General features: G+C 43.7%; 1 protein-coding gene across 3 annotated transcripts in view; it reads left to right on the plus strand.

The window, feature by feature from the left end:
* Window positions 1-22,070, plus strand: part of LOC311226840 (uncharacterized protein) — a 136,624-nt gene that overhangs the window by 102,343 nt on the left and 12,211 nt on the right. For all 3 annotated transcript variants that reach the window (XM_084312259.1, XM_084312260.1, XM_084312258.1), the window contains exon 7: window positions 5,478-5,666. In XM_084312259.1, the coding sequence (XP_084168385.1) occupies window positions 5,478-5,666 (189 nt within the window). The remainder of the gene's footprint in view (window positions 1-5,477; window positions 5,667-22,070) is intronic.

A 22,070-nucleotide genomic window follows, 5' to 3' on the forward strand; every position in this document is an offset into this window, starting at 1 on the left:
TCAGTGGGCTTGACTTGCACTGAGTTTTGCTCTTGCTCTTTCCCTGACTGCCCAAATATGATCCATTTTGTCACTGATGATAATGTGGATGAGTGACAGTGATGTGTTGCTGTAGATTGAAATAAAGGTGTTCTATATGGATCTTTGTTTCCATATGAAGTATCATAAAATGTATCATATGAAATGTATAATTCATTAAATGTATTATAAATATATTAACATAGACCAGAACATTACCTCAAGTGACTTTACTTTGCAGTAACATTGAATTTGTCAACATGCTTCTCACCACTGATAATGGGCTTTGGACTGAAGACTTCATTATGTAAATGTTTCATTTTCTTTAATTTAGGACACCTCATACATTTACTGATGTAAATCCCTGACCATGCATGCTATATTTACACATGTGGTATTGCTGGATTCAGCACAACCACACCTTTCCGAAAAGCCCTCATCTGTGTTTCTATGACAATCCATGGCAGAGGTACTACAAAGTAAATGAGAACATTCTGCAGAGATATAAATTTTTTACATTTCCGCTTATTTTAAGTATGTGTACATAGGTATATATTTCGTACATGCATAAAGATATTCACATCCAGGTTTTTCTATTATGTTAAGCAACTGTCTGACTGCTAGCATGCCAATTTTGAAAGCTCTTGGAGCTTGTATTATTAATCTACATGAGTTTATATGTCTCAACTCCCATACGGCCAGGCTATATTTTGGTTATTTTTTCCTTTGGGGGTGTATAACAATATCTATCAATTTACCTATTTTTGCAGTAAAATATTTTTATACAAGAATCCATTTCATATATGGGAGACCTTAGAGATGAGGAAAAACAATGTTGTGTTTTGTTCTACCTCCGGTAGGGGTATCTCAACATTTTGGGGGCATTGTCACTAGGCTATTCCTCATGCTGCGAGGCGGAGTGGGGCCCGAGTCCCGACGCCTCTGCGTGCGCTCTGGAGGGAGAGAGGGAGAGAGAGATGGAGCACTTTGGGGGGGGGGGGGGGGGGTCGGGGACCTGCTGCGCGGCACACGGGAGAGGGGAGGAAGGGAGGCGTCTCTACAATTCGTAGCCGCATTTCTGCAGACCCCTCTCTGATTGGTTGAGGCCATTTCTGCAGACCCCTCTCTGATTGGCCGAGCGTGCGCATGCGCATGAGCCGCGACAAGCTCCTCTAGCCAGGAGTCGAAACTCCGTTAAGCTCCAGAGAGAGAGGCTGAAAACCCACAGTTGTTGCCCGACGGATGGGAGCCGAATCCCGGATCCGAGTTTTCTGATGAATAGCCCCAAAACATGGAGGTCGCGAACGCAATTTATACACATGGAAGTATTGATTACGCCATAACGAATCATTAAAAAAATATACCGTTAACTGGAATATGTTGTGTGTGCCTTTACACATATGTTGGATAGGATTATGTAATTGGTTTGTCATTAAAAACCAATAATAATCGCTCGCCGGCTTCGTAGCCGCATTTCTGCAGACCCCTCTCTGATTGGTTGAGCTCCATTTCTGCAGACCCTGTCATGTGAATGAATGTGTGTGTCTCTAAGACCAGACCATATTAGGCGCTCATGCGCCGGAAGTAGGTCATTCCATGTATGCTACCGAAACAACGCTGTGTGTGTGTGTCTACGAGAAGCAAATAAACACAACAACCTATGGAGTTAAAGGAGGTCGTCAAGAGTGTTTATTATATCGGTCATAACTTGAACAGACCCCTCTCTGATTGGTTGAGCGAAGCCCCTCTGATTGGAAATGTACTACCAGATTTGCTTATAAAGTTATTTCGCGTGACTTCGCGGTTTATTCATAACGTTATGCACATTTCACAACACAGCCAGCTGTCAGAAACTGTACATTGTAACATTGTTATTTCGCGGCCTGCCCATTTGATGTTCCCAAATCATATTCAGAAAGTATCACAGACTTCTATTGACCAAGGAATTAGTTATTATTAGTGAATGAATGAATGAAAACTTTATTTAACAGATTGCAGAATGGGTACAATACAGTACGGCTCAATACATACAATTGTTAAGGGGATGCAGACCTGAGAAAGACGTTTGTCTTGATTCCATCAGGGTCCCCCATTTTCAATTCATATAGACATTTATGACATACACAACATACATGACATTTATGGCATAGGGGCATATAGGTATTTAGTACTGATACATTTGTGACATAAACGGTATTCAAATATACAGTACTGTTACCCCTAGATCCTGACAGAGTATATATGATGGGGAGGGGACTGTACATTAGGAGGGGGTGGGTGGGAGAGAAATATACATACGGCAGGGAGGGAATATATACATGCGGTGGGGAGGAGACTGTCTATTAGGAGGTGGTGGGGGTTTTGGGCATTTACGGTGGCCAGTTTCGAATTGCAGCCTCCCGTAGGTGCTCTTTAAGAGCGGTTTTGAATATGGGTAGTGATTCACATTCCTTTACAGCTTTGGGTAGGGCGTTCCACATTGTTGTGGCATAATTGCGAAACGTGTTTAGTCCCTTGTTTGAGCCGAATCTGGGTTTTACATGATTTGTTGAGCTTCCTCTGGTGTAGTGGTTGTGGTATTCACTGACCTTTGGGAAGTATTTTGACATGTACATGGGTACCCCGGTCGTATAGTGTATCTTGTAGACCAGGCCCATTGCAAGTTGCTGTACTCTGTCGTCTACTCTAAGCCATCCTAGGTTGTCAAAGTGGGCAGGGGTGAGGTGGGTTCTGGGGTTCAGGTCAAGTAGTAGTCTGACCAGTTTGTTTTGTGATGTTTGTAATTTTGTTTTACGCGCCTTTGAGGTGCTTTGGTACCATGAGGTGCATGCATAGTCGTAGTACCCTTGAATGAGTGCTCCTGCCAGAGTCTTCAGGGTATTCTTGTTTACCAGAGAGGAGATCCGGTACAAGAATCTAGTTCGTTGGTTGACTTTTTTTATTATATTGGATGCCATTTTGTCACAGGAAAGATTTGCCTCTAGGATGGAACCCAGGTAGGTAATTTCGTCTTTCCTTGTGACAATATTGTCACCCACTGTAACTGAGAAGCCGTCGATCTTGCTGAGTTTGTTATTTGAACCGAAGAGAATGGACTCTGTTTTGCCCATGTGTAATGATAGTTTGTTATCAGCGAGCCATATGCAGATTTTGCCTAGTTCCGTGCTGAGGGTTTTTTCAACCTGCAACTTGTTCTTGTCAGAGACCAGCAGGGCTGAGTCGTCCGCAAACAGTAAGACACATTTCCGTAGCAATTGACCACCAGACTCTTTCTCTTAAGGCATTAACTGGGTTAATTAATATAAATGTTATATTGTAACTGTCTAGTTACACATTGGTTCCGAAACATGTATGTTCCAGGCTGCAATTAAAACTTTGAATCTGAGAGAGCTCTGGTCAGCGAAGCCGGCGAGCGATTATTATTGGTTTTTAATGACAAACCAATTACATAATCCTATCCAACATATGTGTAAAGGCACACACAACATATTCCAGTTAACGGTATATTTTTTTAATGATTCGTTATGTCGTAATCAATACTTCCATGCGTATAAATTGCGTTCGCGACCTCCATGTTTTGGGGCTATTCATCAGAAAACTCGGATCCGGGATTCGGCTCCCATCCGTCGGGCAACAACTGTGGGTTTTCAGCCTCTCTCTCTGGAGCTTAACGGAGTTTCGACTCCTGGCTAGAGGAGCTTGTCGTGGCTCATGCGCGCGCTCGGCCAATCAGAGAGGGGTCTGCAGAAATGGCCTCAACCAATCAGAGAGGGGTCTGCAGAAATGCGGCTACGAATTGTAGAGACGCGGAAGGGAGGCCCACAAGCTGCCGCGGCCCCTCCCTCCCTCTCTCTGTCTCTGTCTTTCTCTCTCTCTCTCTCTCCCTCCCTCCGGAGTGTGCAGAGGTGTCGGGTTTCACTCTGGAAGAATCTCTCTCTCTCTCTCTCTCTCTGGAGTGTGTGCAGAGGTGTCGGGTTTCGCTCTGGAAGAAGCTCTCTCTCTCTCGCTCTCCCACCCCCCCCTCTCTCTCTCTCTCCCACCCCCCCTCTCTCTCTCTCTCTCTCTCTCTATCTCTCTTTGTTTACCAGTCGCTGTGTGGGCTGACTGTCACTCAAAGTGCTTATGGGCGGAGCCAGGCCATAACAGCCTAAAATCTTGAGGCAGAAAAATGCTGGTTTTGAGTACTTGATTAGAAATATAAAACAATGATTATTTTTGGAATAAACCTTACAGATGTGTTACATAGACTCACAGGAATTGTGTAAAGTTGCCCAAATAGTGCTAGGAATAGCAGTACATAGCCCCTTTAAAGACTAAAAGACTTAAAGACTAAAAAGACTTAAAGACTTGCGATGACAGGGAGCTTTTGCGCCCCTTGGACAAATAACTTTGACAGACTTAAAAATAGGGGTGGGAATCACTAGTTTCATCACGATACGATACGATATTTGCCGATATCATAAAGTCTGCCACGATACGATATTGATTCTTTGGACAACGATACGATATTTGCCGATATCACAAAGTCTGCCAAGATTCGATTCAGGTGCCTGCGGTCGATATGAGACGTTATCATATGCCCGTTAACACAATCAGTAACATTTAGATCAACTCAAAAAAGGCAACAAAAATATCATTTGACATTTTAATTGTTGAGCTCTTCCAGACATTTAAATGAAAAACATTCTATTGTTTTTAATACAAATAGACCTCCTGTTCACTGTAAAGTGCCACGTTTTGATATATTGAGTTTTAAACTTTAAGTAAATTGTTTTGGAACTCACAACATACAACCTAAAACCCCTCCCTCTCCCAAACTGTTCCTACAACAATTATTTTGCATGATCATGTATACATTTATTATGTATTATATTTGCCGGAGCTGCGCTTGGGCGCGAGACTTGCCACGGGATTTTCAAAATAAGAGTATCGATATGAACCAATCTTTTTACCTTGCATCGATCCTATTGGATCATTGACAATTAGATCGATGTATCGATCTGGATTTTTGTTCACTTGATCTCAAGAAGGTGGTGAATGAGCTCAGTGAGCGAGCTCGGTGGCTGCACAATTGTAACATGGTGTTATTCACCGGCAAAGATGCAAAAAACAATCATAATTTATATTCTCCTTTGTTTCATCACAATTTACTCAAGTCTAGTAACAGACACAATATCCCTGACACTGGGAATACATATCCCCAGGTCCCTAGATGTTCCTAGATACCAAGAACATGCAAATTGACCTTGTAGAAGTGGAGCAATCTTCCATTTACTTGGGCATGTACCTTTAGGTGAAATTTATGAAAATAGGGCTACAGTTTAACTGTAATATAATGTAATCTAATCTAATGTGATTTCATCTAATGTAATGTAATCTAATGTGATTTCATCTAATGTAATCTAATCTAATGTGATTTCATCTAATCTAATCAAATGTAATGTAATGTAATCCTCCAGTGATGTCTGGGAACTCTGCGGACTCCTTCTCTGAGGACACTGAGGCGGAGGTGGAGAAGGAGCAGGTGAAGGAGAAAGCGGAGGTGAAAAAGAAGGGTCCTGGCCGCCCCCCCAGAAAGAGGAGAGGCCCCGCCCCCTCGGCCACGCCGCCGCCCCCCCACAAGAGGACCCGCGTTCAGCCCAAATCAGGTGGGTATCCATGTGGGTTGGGGTGTGTGCATGGGATGGGCATGAGTAATCCATTACTCCAATAATCCAGTACTCCATTACTCCAGTAATCTATTACTCCAGTACTCCATTACTCCACTAATCCAGTAATCCATTACTCCAGTAATCCAATACTCCATTACTCCAGTAATCCATTACTCCAATAATCCATTACTCCAGTACTTGCCCTCCCTTTTTGAGGGAGCTCCATTAAAATGTCTTTATATTTTATATATATTAAACATTTTATTATATTTTAAACATTTTATTATATTTTAAACATTTGCTTGTTTCTATCGCATAAAACCATTTTGAGAGAAATTAAACATCTTACTATCAGACTGGATTTATCAGTGGATGAAACTATCGACGAGTTGGAAGCGTTTATTGACGTGTTTTATGATAATATGTCGGCCAAAAAGGCAGCTGGACGGGAAAGAAAATGCAGCAGGAGTCAGCTGGGCTCTAGCGATACGGAGTATTCACTTCTTGCAGAACTAAAAGTAATGCGTGAGTCTATGTCAACCATGCAAAAGCAGCTGGAGAAGTTGGATCTTTTGAAGAAGCTAAGTGACGACGTGGAGGAGTTAAAGCAATCAGTGGAATTCAACAACTCCCTAATCGAAGTCCTAAAGAAGGACAACGCTTCTCTCAGGGCTGACGTTATAAGACTACAGAAAGTCACAATCGAGCTCCAAGAAGACAACTACAAAACGGCGAATGATGTGCTGGATCTACAGAACCGAAGCATGAGAGACAATATAATTATACATGGGCTTCCTGAACAAAGTGGTGAAGAAAGGGGAGGTAAGGGAGCTTACATAAAGTCGGAGCAGATCGTTCGGTCTTTCTTGGTGGACAGTCTCAAGATGATAAAGCCAGACGCAGACGCAATCCGCTTCTGCAGAATGCACCGTCTTGGGCAATCCAAGCCAGGGGTCCAGAAGTCTCGTCCCATAGTGGCGAGGGTCACTGAGTCCAAAATGAAGTGCTGAGGCTTTTCTTGATGATCTTGGTTCAGTTCAGTGGAAGGACGTGAGGTCTGTAGATGATGCTGAGGTAGCTCTAAATATATTTATGGATTATTTAATGAAAATTGTGAACAAACATGCCCCTTTAAAAAAGTTCACTGTTAAAGCGAAATGTGCTCCTTGGATTGATAACTCTTTAACCCTTTTCTCGCCAATGACGTGTTACCACGTCATTCCTCGCCATGCGTAATCTGTCAATGACGTTTTACAGCGTCTTTGAGATCAATATTTCAAATTTCACCCACGGATCCTTGACTGGTGCTGTAGAGCTCCGCTCAACTCTCCAACGCTTCCTGGTGGCCGATCGGCGAGTTGCAACCGGATGTTGATAATTGTGACGCTGGTGTGTCTCCCTATTCCGTCCGGCCACTCGCTATCGCTCGCGGGACTCCATCTTGACACACTGGATATCGATCCGTTGCCATAACTCAATAAACAACATTATTTGGACGTATATAGTATTATACAACCTGGAAATGGATCGCATAGATCAACATCCCATAATAGCGATCTTTTTGCTCCACGCTCATCACCCAACGGTAAGAGGAGACTGGGGTGAGTTTCAGCGTTTTTGATTATTATTATCCATACAAACTGTTCTGATCTATATATCACCCATACTACATGAATCATTTAACGTCGGTCATTGCATTATAAACGACCCCCCCCCCCTCCGGTCACCAGCAGATGATGAGTCATGACGTTTTAGGACCTTGTACAATTGAAATTTTTAATCTGGCGTCAATCGCTATCAAACTGCATTTGATGATCTAATATATGCATAGATGGCTATAACTCACGTTCTATGAAATACAGCAGAAAACGATAAAAACATATTTATACTCTAGACAGTATTTTTGTATGAATGTGTGAATGAAAAAGTAAAACGTTCCTACATCCTGAATGATAGATAATTGATGTTGAATGGGCCATAGTAATGTCAATTTAGCAATACAATTTAAAAAGTTATAGCCCTGCAAAGAAGGTGAACATCTCCATAGACAAATAGTGCTGGCAGAGAGGCTACAAGGATGAGAATAAGCTCTGGCAGATAAAGGGTTAAAGGACTTAATGTTGCAAAGAGATGAGGCCATGAAGATTTTGTTTTTATCAGGTCTAATTGAAGATAGAAATCATTACTGTAAATTAAGAAACCAGGTTACTTAAATTAACAGATTAAGTAAGAGAACCTATTATAAGCAGAAAATCTCAGAAAGCAGTAGGGACAGTAAAAAACTCTGGAATGTACTGAATGAAATCATGGGTAAAAAATCTGCCCTGGCTTCGTTTGTGGAATCGGATGGTGGTATTTATCTGACTAAGCCTCTTGACATTGCTGATTATTTTAATGACTATTTTGTAAACAAGGTGTCCAAGCTTAGGCAGGGAATGGATAATATTGTCAACAACAACTCTGAGGTGTTGATAAAAGAACACATTATGAAGGATAAAAACTGTGTTTTTGAATTCCAACAGGTGGATATTGTGACTGTGGATAGGCTATTGCGCTCTCTACCAGTCTCTAAATCCACGGGTAATGACCACCTGGATAGCAAATTGTTGAGAATAGCTGTGTCTCATATCTCTGCACCAATCTGTCACATTTTTAATAGGTGTTTAATCAGTGGCATGTGTCCTTTGTTATGGAAGGAGGGAAAGATCATTCCACTTCTTAAAGATGCTAAATTACCTTTTCCCAACAGTAGGCCTATTAGCATTTTACCTGTTCTCAGTAAATTACTGGAAAAGATTGTGTCTGAGCAAGTCCAGGCCTACTTTTCAGCTAATGACATAACAACTGTACACCAACATGCATACAGGGCCGGTCATTCCACCAGTACTGCTTTGACACAAATGTCTGATAGTTGGCTTTCAGCTATCGATAGTTCAATGCTGGTGGGTGCTATTATGTTAGACTTCAGTGCCGCATTTGATGTGATCAATCACAATCTTTTAATACAAAAACTCATCTGCTATGGTTTTAATAACTCAGCAAATTTATTTTTCAGGAGTTATTTGTCCTCGAGGTCTCAGAGGGTCTATTTGAATGGTGCTTTGTCAGGCAGTAGAGGGTTAGAATGCGGTGTCCCACAGGGGAGTTGCCTGGGGCCCCTCTTATTCTCTATTTTTACTAATGATATGCCTTTTTCTATTCATCAGGCTAGTCTGACTTTATATGCTGATGATTCAACCCTTTATTATGCTGCAGCTACAAACTCTGAGGTTTTGGCTGGTGAATTGGACATTTTATATGACTGAATAAAAACAAATAAGCTGGTGCTTAACATATCAAAAACTGTTTGTATGCTTTTTGGGACCAATCAAAGATTGGCATGTAAACCTACATTGGTTCTACAAATTGCAGGTCAACCTATACAGCAGGTTGAAAAAACTAAGCTTCTAGGCCTTTGGCTTGATGGTACTTTATCATGGTCTGATCACATAAACAAAACTGTTTTTAAAATGGGTAGAGCTGTTGCTACTGCCAGGAAATGTGCACCATTCCTTCCATTTGCATTGTTTAATCAGATTGTTTGTGCTTTGGTTTTGTGCCACTTGGATTACTGTTCTGTAGTGTGGGCTTCTGCTTCAAAACAGTTGCTAAATAGGTTACAAGTGGTACAAAATAAGGCAGCAAGACTCGTTCTTTGTTGTTCATATAGGACTAGTGTTGTTCAAATGCATGAATGTCTTAGTTGGCGGAGTGTTGAGAAAAGACTTTCTGCCAACTTATTCATTTGTTTTCATAAAGTGATCACAACCCACAGTCCTAAATATATCACGGATAAAATAATTTACAGCTCAAATGTGCACATGCATTTTACCAGAGGGGCAAGTAGAGGGCAGATTATTCTACCCCATGCAAATACTAATAGTATGCAAAGAACAGTTTTATATAGGGCTATCGGGGCATGGAATTATCTTCCAAGTGACATAAGTGACATAAGAGGTGTAGCAAGCTTCAAAAATAAATTAAGATCTTACATGTAGCCAATATTGACAATGTTGAGTTATGCAATATGTTACCGTTGATGTATATATTTAGATATAATTTGTTTGTGTGTTAATGTTGTTGTGTTTCCTCGGTTGGTACGTCTTGCTATGTTGTGTTTCCTTGGTTGGTATGTCTTGCTATGTTTTAATTGTATTATGTTTTAATTGCAATGTATATGTTGTAATGTTTTAATGTTGTCTCGGACCCCAGGAAGACTAGTTGACGTCTTGGCGTCAGCTAATGGGGATCCTTTGCTAATAAACAAATAAACAAACGTCCACCAAAAATGCTTGTTTGCGCTAAGGAAACGGAAACCCTACTCGGAGTTTCTGGAAGCTGTGGAGCATGGATAGTACAGTTAACGTTACCGCCAAACGTTTGTTGGACAGTTGTATCCAACAAACGTTTTTTTTTTTCTGATGATGGCGCGACCCCGGTCAGTCGCCTTTGGTTTAGCTCCGCGACGATTGTGCACATTTTTTGCTATTATGTTTGTTTTTTCTACTTTTTTTATTAAAACATCACTGGCGGGTATGTCATACGACCGCCAGATACTTATGGACCTAAACTCCGGACTCAAAGAGGAGTTGGGAGACACTTTATGCCCAGAATGGCTAACAGAAATCAAGCGGGAGAACAACAAAGGAAACGGCAGAAAGAGGCATAGAGGAAGACGAGGCGGTATCAGACTCAGATTAAAAAGATCTGCTTACCGTCCAGCAATTCCATCCATCTTTCTGGCGAATGCACGTTCGCTGGAGGGAAGGATGGACGACTTGAGAGCGAGGGTCCGATTCCAACGGGAGATGAGAGACGTTAACGTCATGTGTTTCACGGAGACATGGCTCAAGCCAGCGACGCCGGACAACAGCGTCTCTCCATCGGACAATTTCACCGTCCTGAGAGCAGATCGCACGGCAGCCTCTGGGAAGAGCATCGGAGGTGGGGTCTGCATCCTCACGAACAATCTCTGGGTTAATCCCAAGGAAGTACATGTCCTCTCAAGTTCATGCTCCCCAGATATGGAACATCTCCAAATCCTGTGCCGCCCGTACCACCTACCCCGTGAGTTTACCGCGGTCATTATATCCGTCGTGTATATCCACCCACAGGCAAATACTGGCAAAGCGCTGGTGGAATTACACGACCACCTCAATAAACAACAAATCAAGCACCCGGAAGCCGCGACGATAGTGACTGGTGACTTCAACCAGGCAAATCTGAAAAAAGTGATGCCGACCTTTTTTCAGCACATCGCCTGCTCCACAAGAGGGGGAAACACACTCGACCACTGTTACACCCCGTTCAAAGCCGGCTACAAGGCTGTAGCGGCTCCGCCACTGATGGGCGCTGCAAGCGCGAGCGATCACGACTCCATTTTTATAATTCCTGCATACAAACAAAGATCGCGTGACGTCGTCGTGTCACGTGAGACAAAAAAGTGGTCTGACGAATCAGAGGCCGCGCTCCGTGATGCGTTCGAGGACACAGACTGGGACGTGTTTAAAGGAAGCGCCAGTGACGTCAGCGAGTACGCTGATACCGTTGTGAGTTATATAACAACAGTGGCAGACGGTATTGTCCTCACAAAGAAGGCGCGGGTTTTCCCAAACCAGAAGCCTTGGGTGGACAGCACTATAAGAGCAGCCCTGAACTCACGCACCACGGCTTATAACCTGGGCAGAGAGTCAGGAAATATGGAAGAGTACAAGGCTTCAGTCTACACTCTGCGCAAGGCTGTTAAACTTGCTAAGAGGACATATGCTGAGAAACTGGAGACACAAATGGCACAAAACGACACAAGAGGCTTGTGGAGGGGACTGAAGACAATAACTGACTACAAAGTCAGCGCCCCCTCAATGGGGAGCGACGACGCCTCTCTCGCGGACAAACTCAACTCCTTCTACGCTCGGTTCGGTGTAGACAGTGTCGCCGCTAGCCCTCTGGCTAGTGACGTCACTGGCACACCGGCTGTTGTGGAGGGGGGGGGGGGCAACCGCGGGGGGGCGGGGGCGCTCTCTCGTTGTCGGAACACAGTGTGAGAAGAGCATTTATGCAGGTGAACACCAGGAAGGCTGCGGGCCCAGATGGTATAACAGGACGCATACTTAAGTCCTGTGCAAACCAGCTTGCCCCGGTGTTCACCGCCATATTTAATCAATCCCTGGCGGAGTCAGTAGTCCCTGCCTGCTTCAAGATGTCTACCATCATCCCTGTACCGAAGAAACCCTCCCCAACATGTCCAAATGACTACAGACCGGTGGCACTCACCTCTGTGGTCATGAAATGTTTCGAGAGGCTGGTCAAGGACCACATTTGTGCCTCTCTCCCCAGTGATATGGACCCTATGCAATTTGCATACATGACAAACAGGTCCACTGACGACGCGGTCTCCCAGGTACTGCACAGCACTCTCTCCCACCTTGACCGTCAGAAGGGGGGCTATGTGAGACTGTTGTTCATTGACTACAGCTCAGCGTTCAACACCATAGTCCCCACCAGACTGGTGGACAAGCTGATCGAGCTAGGTCTGAGCTCCGCCCTGAGCGCCTGGGTACTGGACTTTCTGAGTGAAAGACCCCAGGCGGTCAGGGTGGGGGGTCAGACCTCCAACACCATCACCCTGAGCATCGGGTCCCCCCAGGGCTGTGTTCTAAGCCCCCTGCTGTACTCACTCTACACACACGATTGTGTGGCCAAGTTCAGCTCCAACTCCATAGTGAAGTTCGCAGACGACACAGTGGTGGTGGGGCTGATCTCTGACAACGACGAGAAGGCCTACCGAGAGGAGGTTGAGGTACTGGAACGTTGGTGCCAGGACAACAGCCTGCTCCTGAACATTGGTAAAACCAAGGAGCTGATCGTGGATTATAGGAGAGGACAGCAGGAGACACACACACCACTGATGATTAACGGGGCTACCGTGGACAGGGTGAGCAGCTTCAAGTACCTGGGGGTCCACATCTCAGAGGATCTGACATGGTCAACACACATAGACACAGTAGTAAAGAAAGCGAAGCAGCGCCTCTACCACCTGAGACAGTTAAGGAAGTTCAGAGTATCGGGGAAGATACTCCAGTCCTTCTACTCAGGAGCTGTAGAGAGCATCTTGACCGGAAACATCACTGCCTGGTATGGGAACAGCACGGCACAGGACAAGAAGGCCCTACAGAGAGTGGTGCGCTCAGCCGAGCGTACCACGGGTATTGCGCTACCTCCCCTGCAGGCTCTATACAACAAGAGGTGCAAATCCAGAGCCTGCAGGATAATGAAAGACCCCCACCGCCCCAATAACAGCCTGTTCCAGCTGCTGAGGTCAGGCAGACGCCTGCGAACCCCAGCTACTAGGACGGAGAGGCTTAGGCTAAGCTTCTTCCCCCAGGCCATCAGAGCCTTGAACAATGAACATTGAGAGACACAGAAACTGAACTATCCACACACAAGCACACACTAGCACATACACGACACGCACGCTGAGCACGCTCACACACTAGCAGCCACTTTAACACTCATGCCGCACACACGCACACTTATGGCCAGAGGAAAGGCCACTTAAATTAGTATAACATCAGGAACAGTGTATTGCACTACTAAAGCTACCTAGCATGTCCTATATGCTCTGTAAATACTATGTACAGATACCGAGATGGCACACCATGCACCTGTTTATTGCACTGTTGTTTTTTATTGGATTCTATTATATGTTGTACCACTGTATTTTTATTGGATTCTATTATATGTTGTACCACTGTATTGCACATCGTCGCGGGCAAGACCAGCCGCATTTCATTGTATACCTGTATGCCGTGACAATTAAAACTCTTGACTTGACTTGACTTGTATCTAAAAGATAAAAACAGCGGTTTATGTTCGGGCCAACAACATGTCGCCCACTTTGCGTAGTGTTCATAGACTATTGATACAGACATGCGGTTCCACTAGCGGAGAAACCTGCTGCAGACAGAGTGGAGGTAATGTAATTATTACAAATGGTAACTATAAGGGCAACCGAACAACAAAAAGATGCCAGTGAGGGATATGGTACGAAGCTCTTTCCAATGCGTGGTGCTGTTGACAGTAATCAGGTCGTCTCGTTGAGTGCATTTAAAAAGTTTTATTTTCACTTGCAGGGTGGATAAAGCAAAGCAATAACATAAACTCTGTGTTTAAACTGTAACTTAAACAAATAAACTTGTGTTGCAAAATAAACCTGAAAAAACTGACTGTTTTAGCTGACAATAGGCATTAACCTATTAACACTTTGAATGCCCATCACGAGATATCTCGGGTTATCAGCCCGCCCCCTGGATGCCCATCACGAGAATTCTCGTGATTTTTTTTTTATTAGCGATCTGAATTCATATTTCATTAACCGAGTCTACCGTTGGTAAACCAGCTCCACCAGGCGCTCAGATGTGAAAAAAGCGCCCCCTATCGTCTCCCAGATGGTAATGCACCCTTTTGGATTGGACTCAATGAAAATGGATGAGAGAAAAAAACTCCGGAATCCACATTTTACTTCTCACGCATGTAACCGGAGCCGATCAGATTCATTGTGGACCCTCAGCACAGTGTGTAATATGTGTTTTACAGTATACGTGTTGGATCAATAAAAGGATCGATTTTTGGAATGGCGATCAGGAATTGGAATAATCCATTTGGATACCATCTGATCTCAGGTAAGGAATCTATTTTACCAGTCTTAGGATAATCAGACCTTTTTTCACGGAGATATAAGCGTTTCCCCTATATGTGATATGGCTGTTTGACTGTGCGAGCGATCAGGAACTAAGAGAATCGATTTTCAGCTCGCGGCACCAGCATGCATACGTACACATATACTATCGATAATCTAGCATTTATTTGAAAACTATTCATAAATAGGCTGAAAAATGACAACGTTCTAGAATATTACAGTACAGGCTGTTTATCACGGATTCTTTTTTCCCCCCTTGAAAACGAGGGCTTTTCAAAATGCTATAAAACGGAAATGAACAGATAAAAAAAACAATCCGCTTCGACAATGTTGACTGGAAAATGAGTCATTGATAAGCGACGGGCAGATTAGACACATAGCCATAATTTAAAACATAGATTAGGCTATATTAATGCTAACATTGAAGTGGATGGTGGGCATTCAAGCACTAAATGTGCGCCCCCTGCTGGGCACTGAAAGTGTTAACAGACGGGCAGAAAAGTGGCAATTTTTTTACTTGAACTTTAGGACTGCATACTTTCTTTTAAAAGCGTATCTTTATACTTATAGCACATGCATAAACCTGGTCTCTTTTGAAAGATAACATTCTGAAGTTTCTTACACAATAAAGAAAAATCACTTTTAGTGCTAATGAAATAGATTAACATAGGGCTGAGACATAATAAAAAAATCAGTAGTGTGTGTGATATGACTCTGCGCAATGTCATTATTGCTGCTGCCACACGCTTTAAGTCTAAAAGTATTACTTTACGACTTTAAGATGCACTCTAAAAGTATTACTTCACGACTTTAAGATGCATTCTAAAAGTATATCTTCACGACTTTAAGATGCGTTCTAAAAGCATTACTTCACGACTTTAAGATGCATTCTAAAAGTATTACTTCACGGCTTAATTTAACTCTTTCGAGTCAAAGTGGCTTCTTGCACCCGTGGGCGGAGAACAAAAGGATTTAGAATGTCTCAGAAATGCTCAGGAAGTCACGCTTTTCAGAAATCTGTAAAAATAGAAAAATGACAATTCTGAGTGCTTTGAGATGTAATATATATGTCTCCTTACTTGCTAAACGTAATACGACTTGTAAATACGTTTAATTCTTGCTAGATGGTATGATTGTAATTATCTCCGTTTGCGAGGAGAACTACAGTGCGTCACGAAACGCACATACACGCACGCGCGCGCACACACAAGAGCGGCGTGTGCGCTGTGAATAGGTGTTACACCCCGCAGAGGTGAGAGGTATCAGACACTCGAGTCGCTACCCCCATCCAAATTCTAAACAACAGATTGGCTTTTCATAATATGTATGAATTATCTCTTGCGATAATATCCACGGGACTCGACTTTTTGCAGTCGTTGTACGAACACACACGCCAACTTTCTCCTGCGTGAGGAGGACATTCGCGGACATTCTCTCAGATAAAGAAAAAAAAAGCTTACATACTTTTCTACTTTTTGGGTCATTTCATAATAGCAGCGTGGACCAGCTCTGTAACAACAACGCATCTCGAGCTGCTTCTATGTGCAGCTGTCTAAACACGGACTGCTAGTTGACAGCTTACGCAGGAAGAAAAGATGACGCTCTCTCTCTCTCTCTCTCTCTCTCTCCGTTCCAATCGCTACAATTGACAGAGTGCTCAGTGGAAATTAAATGTGCATGAAACAATTGTAGTACAATTGACAAATGAGTAGCCATTTGACTAGAACAGAGTGAAGGAGATCCGCCACCAGTATGCACAAGTAAAACATTTATGTGTTCTATGCATACTCTAATGTCCAGTGCTGTAAACTGGTTACTTTGTGTAGTGCCATGCAGTACACTTACATGACAGTTCATACTGTACAATATGTTGTCCAAAATGCATTATGTTACACAGGAAAAGTTTATAGTTTTTCTCTCTCTCTCTTCTGGGATAAAGTGTGTACCAGGGAACCGCTGCACACATTATACGTTGATGAGGCGGGTTTCAATCTGGCAAAAGGTAGACGGCGTGGAAGAAATTACATTGGACAGAGAGCAACCATTGATGTCCCAGACCAACAAGGAGGGAATATTACAATGTGTACAGTGTGTACAGTAATGTGTAACTGTAGATTTTGAATGGCTGTGCTAATAGTGTATAGTGCTGTCTTGAGCATTTTCAGGTAGTGTCACCAATATCTGACTTTTTTGCATTGGAAAACACTTAAGAGTGATCTGTCATAATGAAAACATGACAAAGCCATTTGACTATCTTGTTCATAAACAATGGTGTCAGGACTTTTCATTTTGATGACACTGACACTTTCATTGACATGAATACTTGCTTTTGAAGAAGGAACTATCCATTTTGAGCAAGTGACACGCTTTTGCAGGTTATCAACTAGGTTTTGCAGTTTGTACTAATTGTTTTGAGAAATGCATTAACTGTTGTGCAAACGTAAATAGTGATGTGAGAAATGCACCAAAGTGACTGAGAAAAACTGTAATTAATAATATAATTATTATAAATGTCTCTCTGTCTATATCTCTGTATCTTTCTCTCTCTCTCTCTCTCTCTCTCTCTCTCTATTACTATACTATTATATATATATATCTAAACCTCGGTCTATCTAGTGTGTGTATACATGGCATCAAATCAAAGTGTGTGTTGCTGTAGGCCTGCAGGGGTGGTAGTGCAATACACGTAGTACGCTCAGCTGAGCGCACCACTCTCTGGAGTGCCTTCCTGTCCTGGGCCGTGCTGTTTCCATACCAGGCAGTGATGTTTCCAGTCAGAATGCTCTCTACAGCCCCGGAATAGAAGGAGTGGAGTATCTTCCCCGATACTCTGAACTTCCTTAGCTAGGCGTGCCAGTACATCAACCTCCTCCCGATAGACTTTCTCGTCATTGTTAGAGATCAGCCCCACCACCAGTAAATATTGCAGTGTCAAATTAACACTATTCCCGAGTGTATTTGTTCCCATTTGGCAAGATTTACTGTGTACTATAGCTACAGTCCATCAATATCTTCCTTTTGAATGAAATAGGTTCAGGAGAGATGTAGGGAGAGAGAGCAAGACACACACACACACACACATTTGCAATATTTACTGTGTATATAGCTCAGTAGCTGTAACAGAATAATTGTATTAATTAACTATTATTCAATAGCGTTTAAATTATAATGAATTAAATAATTGTATAAAGAATTTTCCATGTTCTGTCATCTAATAATATATTCCATTACCTTTCCTATCTGTATCAAAGTCAAAATGTTGGTATTGTGTTGGTATAATATGCTATCCAGCTTGTGTGTCACTAGGCCTCCTGCTGGGTCCATTCATTGGAATAACAAAGGAACGACGGACTAGAAACTGGGCCTTTGTTCCAGGTGTGAATTGTTCTAGTGACATTGATCACATTGAATTCTGGGAGTGTCGTTTTTTCATCAGATAGCTCAGTGCTTCTCAAACTTTTTCTGTCAGGCCCCCCTTTGGCGGACCAAAATATTTTGCCCTCGCCCCCCCCCCCCCCCCCCCCCTCGCCCCAACAAAATAGTCATGAAATGGGCCGTGTTTAAATTTATTGAAATAACACCAATATCGTGACCTTTCAAATTGACAACACCTTCCCTCGCGAGAGCCACCTTGCCTCGCTGTGAAACAGCACTGCAGAATGGTCAGCTCCCATCTCCTCACACAGCGCAGAGAACAGGCGCGCTTTCAGGGTCGTGTTTTGATGAAATTTACCATGTTTATAACTTCTGTCAAAACCTCATTCAGCTCAGGGCTAAGCTGTCTTGACGCTGGCGCCTCTCTGTGAATTTACAGTGCGTCCATTGCGAGTTTGGCGAGACCCCCTTGATGAGCGCCTGTAGCCCCCTCCTTTTCCCTGCCATGGCCTGCGCACCGTCAGAGCAAAAGCCCACACAGTTCTCCCATTTCAGTCCATGTTCTGTCAGGTAACTGTCAATAATTTTGAAAAGCTCATCAGCTGTCGCTCTGTTTTTGACATATTTGCAAAACAGCAGATCTTCACTCAGTGACTGGGAATTTACAAAGCAAACATAGGAAATAAGCAAACAGTCTTTATTGCTGTCAGTCTTTGACAAGGCAACACGCATGTCATCCTCAAGGCTCAACTTGGCCCTATATTTTGTTTTCAGAGCTGTCATGGATGAAAAGCCAGCTTCACACAGATATGTGGTGCTGAATGGTATCAACACCTTAACTGCTGCATCATGAGATACTTGGTACTCAGCACCACACTCTGAAACTAGCTCTCCAGGTGGTATCAGATGAGATTTCAATGAGTTCTTCCAAGAGTTTGGATGGAGATGTGTCAGGAAGCTTTGTCTCAATGTTGTCTGTACAGTTTTTTTTATCCAGAGTAACTTGGTGATCCTTTTCTGTGTTTTATTAAATAATGATTTTCAGATTTTGAGAAATGGTCAAACTTATCCAAATATGGCAACAGATAGCACTTTAGTGATAATTTTCTGTAATCCAATTTTTAATCTCAAGGCCCCCCCTGGCGCGCCCCACACTTTGAGAAACACTGAGATAGCTGAATTCACTTGAATCCTTTCAAACTCTTGTGCTGGAATGTAGTTAGGATTTTACCAGAATGTTTGATAGGACATTGATTGAAAACTATCGGCTCAAATTTTACAATTGATGGCTTATTTTGAAGGTATTGTTGTGGCTTGGTTGTCGTTGACACAGCAGGAGACGTTGTTTCCAATTTTAACAAGTAGGTAATTTATTTAAGAAAAGAAGTTTTAACAGAAGAGGCTATGGATCAGTAGACGGTCACCACAGTTGAAGAAAAACACTCTGACCCCCCAACCCCCCGTTCCCCCAGATAATACCTTCCCAGCCCTGCCCCGACATGACAGATATGATGACGTAACATATTATATCAGATATGACATGACGTACATTAAGATGACACATAGATTTAACATAGAAGAGAGAATAAAAACAGAAGATAAGTCTAAAGGTTTATCGTCCTGAGACAAAGCTGGAGTCAAGATTAAAAAAGAAAAGAACAAGATGTGATTTACTTGAAATGTCTATCTGTCCTATACTTGAGGTTGTTTTAAGAACATCAGCCAGACTGTCGCCCTAGTGTCTTTGAGCCCTGCTAGTTGACCTATATTAAACTAGTCAAGACTAACCCCTTTCCTACCTCCACCCCCGTATACACATTTTCCACAACATTCCCCCATTTGGGGCTATCCCTAGTCCCACCCAAATCATATAACCAAGAAAATGTGAACGTCTAACTAAACGAGAAACCACAATTATATAATAAAAGTTTAAATGCCTAATCTAAACCAGAAACCTAGCCATATAATACATTTTATAAATGTCTAACTAAACAAGAAACCTTACTTCATTCACTGGACCCCTAACGGACCAACAAAGGCTGACTACCGTTCTTACCAAAACACAAAACCGTTCCAAACAAGAGTAATAATAAAACATCAACAAAATACCCCAATTTATAATCCTAACCTGACAGACAAATCCCCCCAACCTCCACCGCTTACCAAATGAGCCACAGTTCCGGCCGGAAACCGCGACTCTCATCAGGGAAAGGAGAAGTTGACCGTCAGAACTAAACATAGAACATCCCTCCCAAAAAAAATGACATTGTCTCTTCCATAACATTGAGTCCTAGTGTCCATCGCTCAGCCCCCCTTCCATGCCCACGCCATAGTCTCCTCACCGTATTGCCAAAAGTCACATTTTGCCAATACAGCAACCACCACGCCACACCTCCAGTCCCCGTAGAAGCATGTCCCCATGCCTGGACGGGAGGCGCTGGTCCCGACCTCACCACGTGTCCCCCCATCTTCGACGGGAGGTGCCCATCTTGCCCACTGCGTTAGCCCCCCCCTTTGTCCCTTCAGTCCCCAGAACCGATCCCCAGAACACTTCTTCTCAATGCTTCCTCAGGCTCAGAACCGACACTCCGTACCATTCCATACCGATGCCTCTTCCATTCCGGTTTGACCAGGACCATGAGTAAAATAAACAAAAATAATAAAAAATAAACCATCACTCAGACCATCCCCCGTCACTCTAAAAGGAATAAAACAAACAAAACTGAACCAAACAGAAAGAAAATGTCCCTTCCTCACCATACGCCTAGTTAAAGGAATAAAACAAACAAAACTGAACCAAACAGAAAGAAAATGTCCCTACCTCACCATACCCCTAATCCTCTATCCCCTCGTCTCCCTCTAAGGCAGCATAAAGCTGAGGGCATGGCCCGATTTGTGGCTCAATCTCTTCCTGTCCCACCATCAGCATTCGGCTCGTTACGTGTGAAGTTACCAGCCTACCCAAGAGAGGCATACCACAACAGAAAAGGAGAACCAATATCAACCCTGCCACCCCAATGGATATCCCCGTCTGCATCACTATGCTTCCCCACTGTCCCAATCTTTCCAACACCCCACTCCCCCACCATTCTTCATTCCGGCCAGAATTCCCCCTCAACTCCTCCCTCAAATCCTTCAGCTTAGCCATGGCCTCGGAGAACTTTCCCCCTGGCCCCACATTCGTCGGAATGAATGTGCAGCAGTACTGTCCAAACATGGAACAGACTCCACCCTTCTCCGCCATTAACCAGTTCAGAGCCTGTCTATTCTGCCACGCCACCGTACTGGTCGCGTGCATCTGGTCCCCCATTGCATCCAACGCCTCCTCGGTGTAGTTGAGATACCGCTGCTGATTGTAAAACAAATAGTTGATCCACCCGGTGTTCTTATTGACCGATATCCATGGCAGAATAGACTCAAACCCTGCCGCAATCTCATTCTTAGCCATGAACTCGGCTGGAATGCCCCTTGGCTGTCCTATGCTGTCCAGATACACCCTTGGGTCTGCCTTGTAGCTACGCTTCGTTCGAGAGATAGGAGACTCAGAAGGTCCTTCCGTCACTGATAATGGTAGGACCACCATTGGCATGATCGCCTGAACCCGGGCACATCTACCTGACCAATCTAAAGGAAGTGTATTCCTCAACCTCCTACCGCCGCAGAGCCAGTATTGGTCCGCCAGTGCTATATCCTGGACATGAAAAGGGCAAGCTACAGGCCGTGGGTTGGTATCCACTCCCTTTAACACGACCCCGTGTCCACACTTTCCTTCTTTCGTGCAGTTAGTCGTGATGCTCCAAATAGTAGTGCACCGCCCCTCTGCCACCTCCCCTACGTCCCGGGTCCCCTCCTTTTGCAAGCACTCGAAATCCTTGGTCAGCCATAGTTTGACACCTCTGGGTATTGGCAACCCCGTCGCTACCCCCTGCACACGTACATCCAATTTCCTACAACGTTCCCGCATAGTGACATCCTTGAAATCCGTGACGTTTCCTGCCGCCTTAAAACGACTAGAGCCGAGAAACCCCAAACACTCTGCCTCGCACCAAGGGCGACTATTATGGGGCCCCTCCCATGCCTCTGCGTCCCTGTCACACTGAGCCCAACTGAACGTCGTGCCCTTCACCAGCAGCCTATCCGGACGTGCCTTGGAGCAGACATAACAATCCTCTATCTGATTCTGCGCGCTCGTGTACTGGACCCACTTAAACCACTCATTCCCTAAAGCCGCCCTATACATCGGGTCAGCCTCCGGGTCTTCCTCGTCATAGTCATAGTCGCCCCCATCT

The sequence above is a fragment of the Notolepis coatsorum genome (assembly GCF_963971535.1).
Source record: "Notolepis coatsorum genome assembly, chromosome: 4".
Lineage (NCBI taxonomy): Eukaryota > Metazoa > Chordata > Actinopteri > Aulopiformes > Paralepididae > Notolepis > Notolepis coatsorum.